The 11,790-nt window shown below is 41.8% G+C and overlaps 1 protein-coding gene across 1 annotated transcript; it reads right to left on the bottom strand.

Annotated features, from left to right (window-relative positions):
• Window positions 1-2,024: 2,024 nt before the first annotated feature.
• LOC108777399 (uncharacterized) lies at window positions 2,025-7,217 on the bottom strand. The gene is made up of 3 exons (XM_018544275.1): window positions 6,475-7,217; window positions 6,218-6,441; window positions 2,025-6,097 (listed from the first exon to the last, which is right to left on the bottom strand). The coding sequence occupies exons 1-3, from the start codon at window positions 7,215-7,217 to the stop codon at window positions 2,025-2,027; spliced, it is 5,040 nt and encodes a 1,679-aa protein (XP_018399777.1).
• Window positions 7,218-11,790: the final 4,573 nt, after the last annotated feature.

Here is an 11,790-nt window from a genome sequence, read left to right as displayed (position 1 = left end):
GGGGGGGGGGGGGGTAAAAGTTATTTCGCGTGGAAAGTTTAACATTTCTGAACAGGGAAGGTGTAGAATAGTGATTCATAAATGGTAAGAAGTGTACCTCTTGTATTCATTTTGATTGCATTTATTCTTGGTCTGTTATATTGTGTGTGTGCATGCGTGTAAAAATAGTACTGTTATAATACATATATGGCAGAAATGATACATTAATACGTATAATTTTCCAGAAATGATACGTTAATTTTGAAACTTTTTTTTATTAATAACTTTTTAACGAGTTAGGTCCGACGGTTAAAACTTCCTCAAGGTCACTCAGGGTAATGACCTTGACAACATATGTCAAGGTCAAGGTCATCGGGAGAGGCTCCCCTAATCTACATTTTTACCATATTATTTTAAATATTTTATAAATGTTGCTCTGATATGTACATTACAATACAATATTTCATATTTTTTATACGATCTCAGATAGACTTGTATGATGATCACGATATGCACAATTGATAATATAAGTCAGTTATTTCAACTTAGAAGGTTGACATAAACAAACTATATTTTTGCAACTAAACAATGATTGGATGAACTATTGAAAAAATTAACCATAAAAATTTTGTCCGTATAACAAAAATTTTTTTTCAGTGTATTATTGTTTATAAATTATACAGTCCTAAAAAGATCGCCCTTCGACATTAGAAAGGGTGCCTCCTGACAGTCCATCCCCGCTTACAACCGAGAATCCCCCCCCAAATTGAAAATAGATTATATAATTTAATTAACCCAAAAAAATTTAATTGTTTTCTTACACACGAATAATCTTGCCGTTTCAGTTTCTGTTTGTAATGACGATGCAAAAAATAAGAAGCAGAATATAAACGATACGTATAATGAAACGCCGAAAAGAACAACAAATACAAAGGTATTATCGGAATATAATTTTATCAATTATAATAAAATAGATACATCGATATTAGAATATTCAGAAATTTTAGAAAACGAAAATAACGAAGCAGATGAATTTGATTCTGGTTCTTTACCACCTTTAATATCACATTTCTTAAAACAAAGATATTGTATAGATCATGGTGAAGTTCAGTTAAACACATACTCCTTAAAAAATGAAGATAATATTATTAATAAAGAAAACGTACGTACGGAAATATGTAAATTTATGTTACATACGCTTAAATTTCCATGTCCATTACAATTTTTTGGAGGAATCTGTAAAAATCATGATTCATATGTTATTTATGTGCGATGCAGATATAAAAGTCATTCCAAGTCTTTTAGATTCGCTCTCATTAAACTGAATGAAGGACTATGTACATTTTTTATCTCTGGTACAAATTGTGAAGAGATTAAGCACGAAGGACCGACTATTTTTTGTTCTCTTAGAGGAAATGAACGTAAAATTATAAAAGAACAACTTCAATATGTTCGTCCAAGAACATTACAACGTGACATTGCAAAACGGACTGATCCAGAACTTGCTCAAGAAGGGCACATGCAAGAGCTAAGATTGCTTTCGACATTTTAGAAAGCAAAATTAGAACACAATTGTAGAAATGATCGAACACTTAGCTCAAACGATTTATCCGATTTGTTTCAGCAGTACGTGGAAGATTCACGAAATAAAAATTCGTACATTCAATATGTTGGCTTACCTTTTGTTAGGAAATAACTCAGGATGCCAAGGTGAATCAACAACTCAAATATCTTGCTTCTTCTTGTATTTTGCTCGCGTCTGATGCGAGCGATCTTCGTGCTGTCGTGCCGTTGCACACAAGAGTTAGTAGGATTATACGCCGCTAGCGCTGCACCGTTTTTTCAAAATGAGACAATGTAACGAGCCGGTAAAACAGAACGCGTGCAAATTATCCATCCCGGCCACCTTGAAGTGTATCTTCAAAATAACTAAATAAGCTTAATGTCTAAATTACACTGTAGTCGTAATATCTAAATCGCAGATGTGAACTTACACTAAGTACATACAGACAACATAATAGCTACACGCAATAAGTAATATATCATTAATCAATTGGTAACACACAGATTTTCGGCAGTGAACGTTGGATAACTCCTGTTGTAGTTTTCAAAGAAACTACTCTTATTAGACCATCAGGGCCCGGATGAACCTCGTTAATTCTGCCCGTGCGCCATTTCAGAGGAGGCAGATTCTCGTCGCGAATCAATGCTAGTTTGCCTACTTGAATCTCGTTATTGCATGCAGTAGTTTTCCATTTGTTTCTTTGTTGCATTTGAGTAACATATTCTCGAGACCAGCGCTTCCAGAATGATTGCTGCATCTGAGTCAACAATTGATAACGATTAACGCGGTTTACTGGAACGTCCGTCACGGATGGTTCCGGCAATGACAGTAATGATGTTCCGATCAAAAAATGTCCGGGTGTCAGAACGTCTAGTTCGTCCGGAGAATTATTTAATGGACATAAAGGCCGTGAATTAAGAATGGCTTCAATTTGAACAATTACCGTATAAAGTTCCTCAAATGACAACAACGTGTTGCTAATGACTATTCTAAGATGAGTCTTTACCGCTTTCACGTTTGCTTCCCATAGTCCTCCCATATGAGGGGAGTGAGGTGGAAGAAATTTCCATGATATTCCTTGATTTGACGCAAAATCAGTGATTTTTGCTTGATGTTCAGGGTGTGATATGAATTCACCAAATTGTCGCAGCAGGTTGCTTGCACCCACAAAATTCTTTCCATTATCAGATAGAATGGACTCGCATGGGCCTCGTCGAGAAATAAATCTTTTGAGCGCATTTAAAAACGTTTCCGTAGTGAGGTCAGAGACTAGCTCGAGATGTACCGCCTTAGTGGCCATGCAAACAAAAAGACACAGGTAAGCTTTACCCGATTTATTTCTCGAGAGTTTGATATTGAAAGGTCCGGCATAGTCGACACCGGTGTGACGAAAGGCTCGTGATGGAGTAACTCTGGACGCAGGCAGATCACCCATCAATTGTATTGAGCTACGTGGTCGTGATCGGAAACACAAAACGCATGTTTTGAGTATTCGCTTGATCGCATTTTTCGCGTGCACTATCCAGTAGGTCTCGCGGATAGCGGTCGATAACAATTGTGGTCCCATATGAAAGTGCTTTAAATGTAAGTCTCGTATAATTAAGTCTGTCAGAACACCCTTAGAAGGTAAGAGAATCGGATGTTTTTGTGTGTAGGAACATGGAGCATTTCTAAGCCGGCCACCGACGCGGAGTACTCCCTCCTGATCGAGTATAGGGTTGAGTGAAAGGATTCGACTGTGTGAATCTACCGTATTGTTTTTTCGTAAGTGATGTAGTTCACAAGCGAAAACTTCTTGCTGATAACGTTTTATGAGTATAGTCATGGTCTTCTGTAGTTCGTCAGCCGTGAGTGGCCCAGAGAATCGCTGAGAGGCCGATTTGGACAACATACAATTCGTTTTGAACCTTATACAAGTTGCGATTACTCTCTTGAGCTTGGTCAACGATGAGTATCGATGCATGATGTCAAATGAATCTTCTTTGTGAAGTACTGTAAACGACTGAGTACGTGCCTCAGGTATGTCTGTCAAGAATTGCGTTGAAGACGTCGGCCATAGCGGAGGATCAGTCTTCAACCAAGGCGGTCCTACCCACCACATCGTAGCGTCAGGAAGCTGTTCGGGCATTAGTCCTCGCGAGATCAGATCAGCAGGGTTGTGCTCTGATCGTACATGAGCCCAATCTGATTGGTTTGTCAATCGTTGAATTTCCGTAATTCTATTGCCAACGAAGATTTGCCATTGTGAGGGCTGTCCTTGAATCCACGCCAATACAATTTCAGAATCTGTCCACAGATAATGCTTGGAGACTGTGCATGTAAGCGCTTGAGATATTCTATGAACGAGATTGGAAAGAAGTACAGCTCCGCATAGCTCAAGTCGCGGAAGTGTAATGGTCTTCAAGGGAGCTACACGTGACTTCGCTGCCAAGAGTTGTATGTAAATCGTTCCCATGTTGTCTATGGATCGGAGATAGACGCATGCGCCATAAGCGCTCTGGGAGGCGTCACAGAATCCGTGAAGTTGGATGTCCTTTGGGCTGTGTAAAATAGCGTGCCGCGGAATCGCGATTTGGTTGATAATTGGTAGTTGCTGAAAATATGACAACCATAGGATCCGAAGCGTCTCTGGTATAGGTGTATCCCAGTCTATTTTCAATTGCCAAAGCGACTGCATTAGAATTTTCGCTTTAATAGTAGTTGGGCCAATTAGACCTAACGGGTCGAATATTTGCGTGATCAGCGACAACGTGATCCGTTTGGTGATGATTTCTGGCATAGCGATACAAGTTACTTCGTACCGTAGCAGATCCGTCGTTGACTGCCATAGTAATCCTAAGACCTTTGCATCCGTTATTTCGTAGTGGTCTAGGCACTCATCCTGATCGAGTGAGACGTTTGAACGAAATTTGGACAACTCGAATCCTGCGGTCTTCAATATGTCGGTAACCTGAGCTTTAAGTTTGTGCAGTTGTTGTACCGAGGCCGCTCCCGTAATCATATCATCGACGTAGAAGTCGCGGGCAATGACGGCTGCTGCACGGGGATGTGTTTTCTCATGATCTACCGATAACTGTTGTAATGATCTTATGGCTAAAAACGGTGATGAAGCCACTCCATATGTAACAGTATTTAAACTGTATGTTGTGGGTGGATCCTCTGGATTGGATCTCCACAGTATGCACTGATGCACTCGATGATCTGGCTTTATCTTGATTTGTCTGTACATCTTGACGATGTCACCCACCAAGACATAAGGATGTTCTCGAAAGCGTATGATGATTTCGAATAGTTCCGACTGTATTGTCGGTCCCACTAGCAGACAATCATTGAGTGATTTGCCAGACGTCGTTGGATTAGAGGCGTCAAAAACAACTCTAAGTTTCGTTGAGATTGAAGACTCTTTTGTCACCGCATGGTGAGGCAAATAGTTAATCTTCTGGTTGTGTGTGTCAGTAACTGACAAAGCAGACATATGACCAAGATCGATGTAGTCATCCATGAACTTGCCATATCGCGTTTGCAGTTGGTGATCCCTTAGGAATTTATGTTCCATGCTGCGTAATCGTCGTAACGCATTCGCTCGGGAATCGCCCAATGTGCTTATAGGGTCCTCACGAAATAGCAGTGGAACTTCGAATCGCCCGTCTTGAGTTCGGCGATATTCTTTCTGGAAAATATCTTCGCACATAGATTCTTCCTTGGATAAGAGTCTTGTATTAGACATATCCTCGATGCGCCAAAATCTTTCGATTTGTGCCTGCAGTTCCTCGCTTTGTACAAATCCACATATAGAAACGTTATTGTGTGACGATGCATTGATTGGCGGTCCGATCTGTCCACACAACAACCAACCCAGTTTTGTGGATTGTAACATTGGTTGCTTAGCTCCTAATTGAATTCTGTCCGTTTCCAAAATGTCCCAGAATATTGTTGCTCCCAGTAGCAAATCCACGGCCTGCGGCGTGTGAAATGTTGGATCTGCCAATTCAATGTGCGGCGGCACACTAACGGAGCTCATGTTAATGGGTTTGGTAGGGATAGGACGTGTGATTTGATCAACAACAAATAGGTTAACGTCCGTCTCGTAAGTCGTGTTAGAAGAGACTATTGTAGTCCGTACTGTTTCCGTGATTTGCGTTTCCGTCACATTTAGACATGAAATTAAATGCTTCGTTATACTTGTCTTAAGACCTAATTTCTGACATGTTGTTTTAGCGATAAAATTCGACTGCGAGCCATTATCCAACAATGCACGCACTTTATGAAAATTACCGGCATCATCGCGGATATACAGAACAGCTGTTGACAACAGAACTTCTGGTTTAAGTTTGTTAGATCCGACCGTCTTCATGGAGACCGACGTCGTAGCCGGCGTCTCGCATGCCTGAGTCTTCACATTGGAATCAATTGAACTTGCGGATGCATTGTTAGACAATACTGCGTTCTGAGTATCATCGCTAGATCGCTCGTTCAAATGAAGCAGAGAGTGGTGTCTCTTTGAACAATGTTTGCAATTTCGTGACGTGCATTTTTGTGATAAGTGATTTGAACCTAGACAATTGTAACATAGATTAAGCCTTTTAGTTTCAGCTCGTCGAGACTCTATGGTTAAATCTTTGAAGATTTTACAAGCATGCAGTCGATGCATCTGTTTGCAGAGAGGACACTCACCTGTTTCGTTCGTAGCTATACATGCTACAGTCGCATTTTTACCTTTGTTTACGTTTGTTTTCTGTGTCGCCGCCTTTACAAGATTGTTCGTTACCTGCGCAGGGCGAAGAGCTTCAAGGTATTCGCATCGTGTATTAATGAATTCAATCAATTGTGTAGTAGTCGACAGCTTGTCCTGAACGACCTTCAATTCCCACTCTTTCCTTGTCACTGAGTCCAACTTGCTAGTGAACAAATAAATTATAAGAGTATCTCACTTATCTACAGGTTCTTTCAATTGTTGCAACACTCGCAAGTGTTTCTGAAAATTGTCCAGCAACGCTCGCAATAACTCTGCAGATTCTTTCGGTATTGGAGGTGTACTAAATAACTCGTGAATATGATGATGTATAGTCAAACGCAGATTAGAGAATCTGTTAGTTAATAACTCTAATGCTATATCATAATTCTCATTAGTTGTTTGCAATGACTCTATTACTTGAGATGCGGAACCTGACAGAGCAGATTTCAAATAGTAAAACTTCTGAACCGCGGTGAGGTTAGGATTGTCATGAACCAATGCTCTGAAAGTGTCATTAAATTGTTGCCACTGTTCATAACTTCCGCTGAAATTCGGCAGAGTTATTACAGGCAATCGCACCGTTTTATTATTTATCGCGTTTGGCGCATCTTGAACATGTTGTTCTGCTTGATGGACGGAACGAGACTCTACTCTGTTAACATTGTGTTGTACGAGTTTCGATCGCGCCGCAGCTTGCACTGTAAAAAATGCTTCCTCAAATATCTCGCGATCCGTGACGTCAGAGTCGGGAAGAATCGCGTCGATCTTTGTTTGTAATACGTGATACTCATGCCACAAGTCGTTATATTTTTCTAACCTTACTTCTAATATTAAGCGATTTTCAAAGCTATCTTGGTAATTTTCTAAGAAGGTTTTGAACCTGGTAGCGCGAGCCTTGAGCGTCGTTCGTTGACGTTTCAATTCGTCTATCGTTTCCATCGTATCTACGCTTATAATCTAACCTACCGGTGTACAAAATGATTGTCGACAATATCGTAGTATACGAGTACGTTGTTGTAGCAGCGTCGTGTTGCGCATGCGTAGTAGCCTTTACCAACAATGGCGTCGTTTGGTCGTTATCGTCGAAGATGACGGAAAAAAATGTCGAGTATCTCCTTTCCAGCGTATTCCTCAGCTCTCGTTGTTGAGCGTCGACGGTGTGGACGGAGAATGCCTCAATCGTATCAACCTTCAGCTAAAGCGTCTCGTACTTGCCGAAAGCCAATGTCGTTCCCTTTCCTTTGGTAGCCGTTCTTTGTCAGCGTATTGAGACTTAGAACGCTCGAGTCACTGATATTTGAGCTCTAAACACCTCGTTGTCGTTATATCCAAGCTCGAAGGACCAAAATTTGTTAGGAAATAACTCAAGATGCCAAGGTGAATCAACAACTCAAATATCTTGCTTCTTCTTGTATTTTGCTCGCGTCTGATGCGAGCGATCTTCGTGCTGTCGTGCCGTTGCACACAAGAGTTAGTAGGATTATACGCCGCTAGCGCTGCACCGTTTTTTCAAAATGAGACAATGTAACGAGCCGGTAAAACAGAACGCGTACAAATTATCCACCTTTGTATGCCATCATGTATTCAAAAGAACAATTAAACATTATTGATATTAATGATCAAATAGCTCATTTTGATGCAACAGGATCAATAGTACGCAAGTCAAAAGATATTTATTGTAAAAGAATATTGTACTACGCAATGGTTATAAAAAAGAACGAGTCAATAATACCTATTGTCGAGGTGGCAACATCCGAGCATGATATTCCATCTATTAATATCTTATTAAAAAGGTATCGACATTTTGTTGAAACGAATCGAAAAAGATGGCCTATTTTTAAAATTGTAGTGGTAGATTGGAGTTGGGCCTTAATAAATTCTCTCATGAATGAATGGAATAAATGTGATATTATAGATTATTTAAAACGTGTATATTTATATTTAGATAAGAAGTTGCCAGTTGATAATACACTATTAATTGTGCACACGTGTTGTGCACATTTTATGAAATGTGTCATCATATATACATAAAAAGTTCCCAAAATGTATTGGGGTAAAGACATTTTTACTCGAATGTGTAGCAATAATGTTGATGAGTACAGAATTATTAGAATTAGATGAAATATTCAAAGAATTTCTAACCATTCTTTTAACTCCTGATACAGAGAAAGCCCAAGTAAGCATTACACGGCTACATAAATTTACGGGTCAGCGAGGAGAACGAATTTTTTTTTACTACCGTCGGTGGTCTCAGACATCGTCCTCCAGCTCTTGGATTTCACCACCGGACGTTGGGACAGACGTAGGAAATTTTTAATCGCGCGAGCGGCGCCCGCGCGTGCTCCATGAATACATACTTCGTATGTGTGTACGGTGCCTTTACGGGTCAGCGAGGGGAACGAATTTTTTTTTACTAGCGTCTATGATCTCGGACATCGTCCTCCAGCTCTTGGATTTCACCACCGGGCGCTGGGACGGATGTAGGAAATTTTTGATCGCGCGAGCGGCGCCCGCGCGCGCTCCATGTCATACTTCGTATGTGTGTACGGTGCGCTTACGGGTCAGCGAGGGGAACGATTTTTTTTTTACTAGCGTCTATGATCTCGGACATCGTCCTCCAGCTCTTGGATTTCACCACCGGACGCTGGGACGGACGTAGTAAATTTTTGATCGCGCGAGCGGCGCCCGCGGGTGCTCCATGTATACATACTTTGTATGTGTATACGTTGCCCTTATGGGTCAGACAGGGGGACGAATTTTTTTTTACTACCGTTTGTGATCTCGGACATCGTCCTCCAGCTCTTGGATTTCACCACCGGACGCTGGGATGGACGTAGGAAATTTCTGATCGCGCGAGCGGCGCGCGCGCGCGGTAATATATGTATATACGGTGCCCTTACGGGTCAGCGAGGGGAACGAATTTTTTTTTACTACCGTCTATGATCGCGGACATCGTCCTCCTGCTCTTGGATTTCACCACCGGGCGCTGGGACGGATGTAGGATATTTTTGATCGCTCGAATGGCGCTCGCCATTCGATTGTGTTTGCACCTTTACCTTTTGTTTTGTAACGATTCGACATACGTTTATAATTTTCGGTCACATGTATATACGAGTGATCGTCAATTGTTTCGCTCCAAGAACGATCCAAACTTCAATCACATAAATTACATCTATATACAATTATATGTAATTATACATTAGCAATTTTTTTACATTTCTCCAAACTTGATTTTTTCTGAAAGTAACAATGCGAAAATTATCTTTTTAATTATTTTTGATATTTCCTCAGTATTATTATTTTTCTTGTGTTAAACTTTAATTTATTACAAAATGAATTAATAATTAATGAATAATTTATTAAGAAAGAATGAAGGATGTATGGATTGTGACGTTGCAGTTTCGCTGCATCGTCGCAGCGACCCTTCGCCGTCACAAAGCGCGAATGAGCGCATGACCCGAGCCGGGAATGGCGAGCGAGCGAAATCTCCAGGGACCGTAATTAGCGATTTAAGTATTCTTTTCTAATCCCCGCAATAATTTTGCATGTAAAATGAGTGGCGCCTCACCGAAGGAAGATCGACGTCCACGGAAAGAAGACGACGGCGGAAGAGAGAGAGGAAGGAACCGTGGCCAGGGCCGAGGTGGCGGCCGACCAACCTACGCCCGAGAGAAGCAAGAGCAGCCGGAGAGCCCGGCGTCCGCCGAACAAGGAGGGAGCACCCCGAGGAGACGCGGACCCGACGAAGACTCCTGCCGAGCACCATCCAGCGGGAAGGCGGGCAGTCGGCAGCAAGAAATAAGCTGCCGACACAAGTTAAGTCCGCGGGGTCTCCAACCACCCCAAAGGACCTCGCTGGGCACGGCCCTGTTCGCAAAGGATCGCGAGCCCGAGTATTGGCCGCGGAAAAGCGCGGCGCGGCTGCGCGCATCTCGGAGGGGATTGGCGTAGTGATCGCGCATCAATTGCGATCCGCGATGCCTTTTCGTTTTCGGCGACTAACAAGAGCGGACGTCCCGGCCCGTTGACGGTGATTAGAGCTACCGGCGTAGCTAACGAGAGCGTGACGAGGCCAGAGAGAGAGACCGCCCAGAGGATCCGGACCCGCAGATTATCGGTGAGGTGGCTCCTCGAGCTCAAATCTTTGTAAAGCCGCATGCATTGGGGCGAGGGATTCTCGCGTTCTGTAGTCAAGTGCCGTTAGTGTAATTTCGCCAAGCCGTCATTGACGGCACCTTGGTGTAGAGAAAATTGGGCAAGGCACTTGGCGTCAAGCGTGAGAGGCTCCCGAGCGCGAATAAGTCGGCTACCGGGGAATTAAAGTAAAGACAAAATCGCGGGCCTCCTGGAGATCGCGACGGCCAAGAGCGAAAAAAACCGTGCACGCGTGGTGCATGTTCGCGGGACGGCGGCGTGAGGGTGAGCGTTTGAGGGCAATTATTGCTACCGATTTTCGTTATCGGTGGCGCGTGAGTCGTAGGTGATTGTCGCGTGGATTTACGGCGTGGACGCCGTGTCGTGTCTTCGGGAAAATTGTCTATATCGGGAGCCCTGGAACGCTGACCTCACGCGGAATACGCTGTTCAATGTTATGTTATAGAGCGACGTTGGTGTGAGTGCGAAGTCGCGCACTTCGCGTCCTTGTACGGCATGGGAACTGTTGACGTTATTTTGAATCGCGAGGAACTAAAGTATTAATATTTTATGCGGCCTACTGCGTTTGCCTATTGTGAAACCTAAGGTTCGCAGGCGCATAATTACTGTAATTTTGTGTGTTCTCGTTTATTGTAGTTCGCCCGGCGCGTGCCGGCTATTTCTTGCGTTAACTCTAGTATAAAATTCGACATAATTTTATCTGTTTCCTTCGGCATTATTTTCGGTCACGTCACCATGCTGTCTTACGATGTTAATTTCTGAGTGGCCTTATTCGCGGATTTATTGTAGAGTATAACGTGTTCCGTTAATTGATTTAATTTTGCTACTGATCTCTCGCGTCATTGGATATCACCTAGAACACTATATTTGATTCAAGATTTAGAAGAGTATGTTAAACATGTGATACTATCTTTATTCTAATTTTTGTTTAAACTTCCGGTTTTGAGTTGGTTGTATCAAGTTAAATTCAATCTTTAAAATATATGTAAAAAACCATACTATTATTTAAATTCTACTAAATTAAAAAATAAAACCCATTTGGTACTATGTTTATAAACTTACCTTTTTTAAAAAAAAAAAAAGGTAAAAAAAGCGCTAAGAGTGGGTGCTGCTGGTCAAAAAACATTTCGGCCAGTTTCAGCAACGCCAATTACTTAATCGACTGTAAAACTGACTAATCACATTTGCTGTTTAGTAGAACGATCTTTTTTAAAAACCTACGTGATATCCTTATTTACTTAAATTTAATGACATGTATCATTTGTATAAAAGTTTTGATATCAATAGTCGGCGCCAAGTTAAATTCTACCTTATTACTTACTTAATTTTAATGACATTTATCATTTGTATACAAGAT

Source organism: Cyphomyrmex costatus, unplaced genomic scaffold (genome assembly GCF_001594065.2).
Source record: "Cyphomyrmex costatus isolate MS0001 unplaced genomic scaffold, Ccosl1.0 scaffold1145, whole genome shotgun sequence".
Classification (NCBI taxonomy): Eukaryota; Metazoa; Arthropoda; class Insecta; order Hymenoptera; family Formicidae; genus Cyphomyrmex; species Cyphomyrmex costatus.
Note: the sequence above shows the minus strand (reverse complement) of the source record. Positions and strands in the feature narration are given on the sequence as shown.

Excerpts from the sequence above, each read along its gene's own strand:
- LOC108777399 (XM_018544275.1), bottom strand. The coding sequence starts at position 7,217 with ATGGAAACGATAGACGAATTGAAACGTCAACGAACGACGCTCAAGGCT. Across the intron at positions 6,442-6,474 it reads TTGAAAGAACCTGTAGATAA|CAAGTTGGACTCAGTGACAA; the intron begins GTGAGATACTCT and ends TTTGTTCACTAG. Across the intron at positions 6,098-6,217 it reads TATAGCTACGAACGAAACAG|GTTCAAATCACTTATCACAA; the intron begins GTGAGTGTCCTC and ends ACAATTGTCTAG.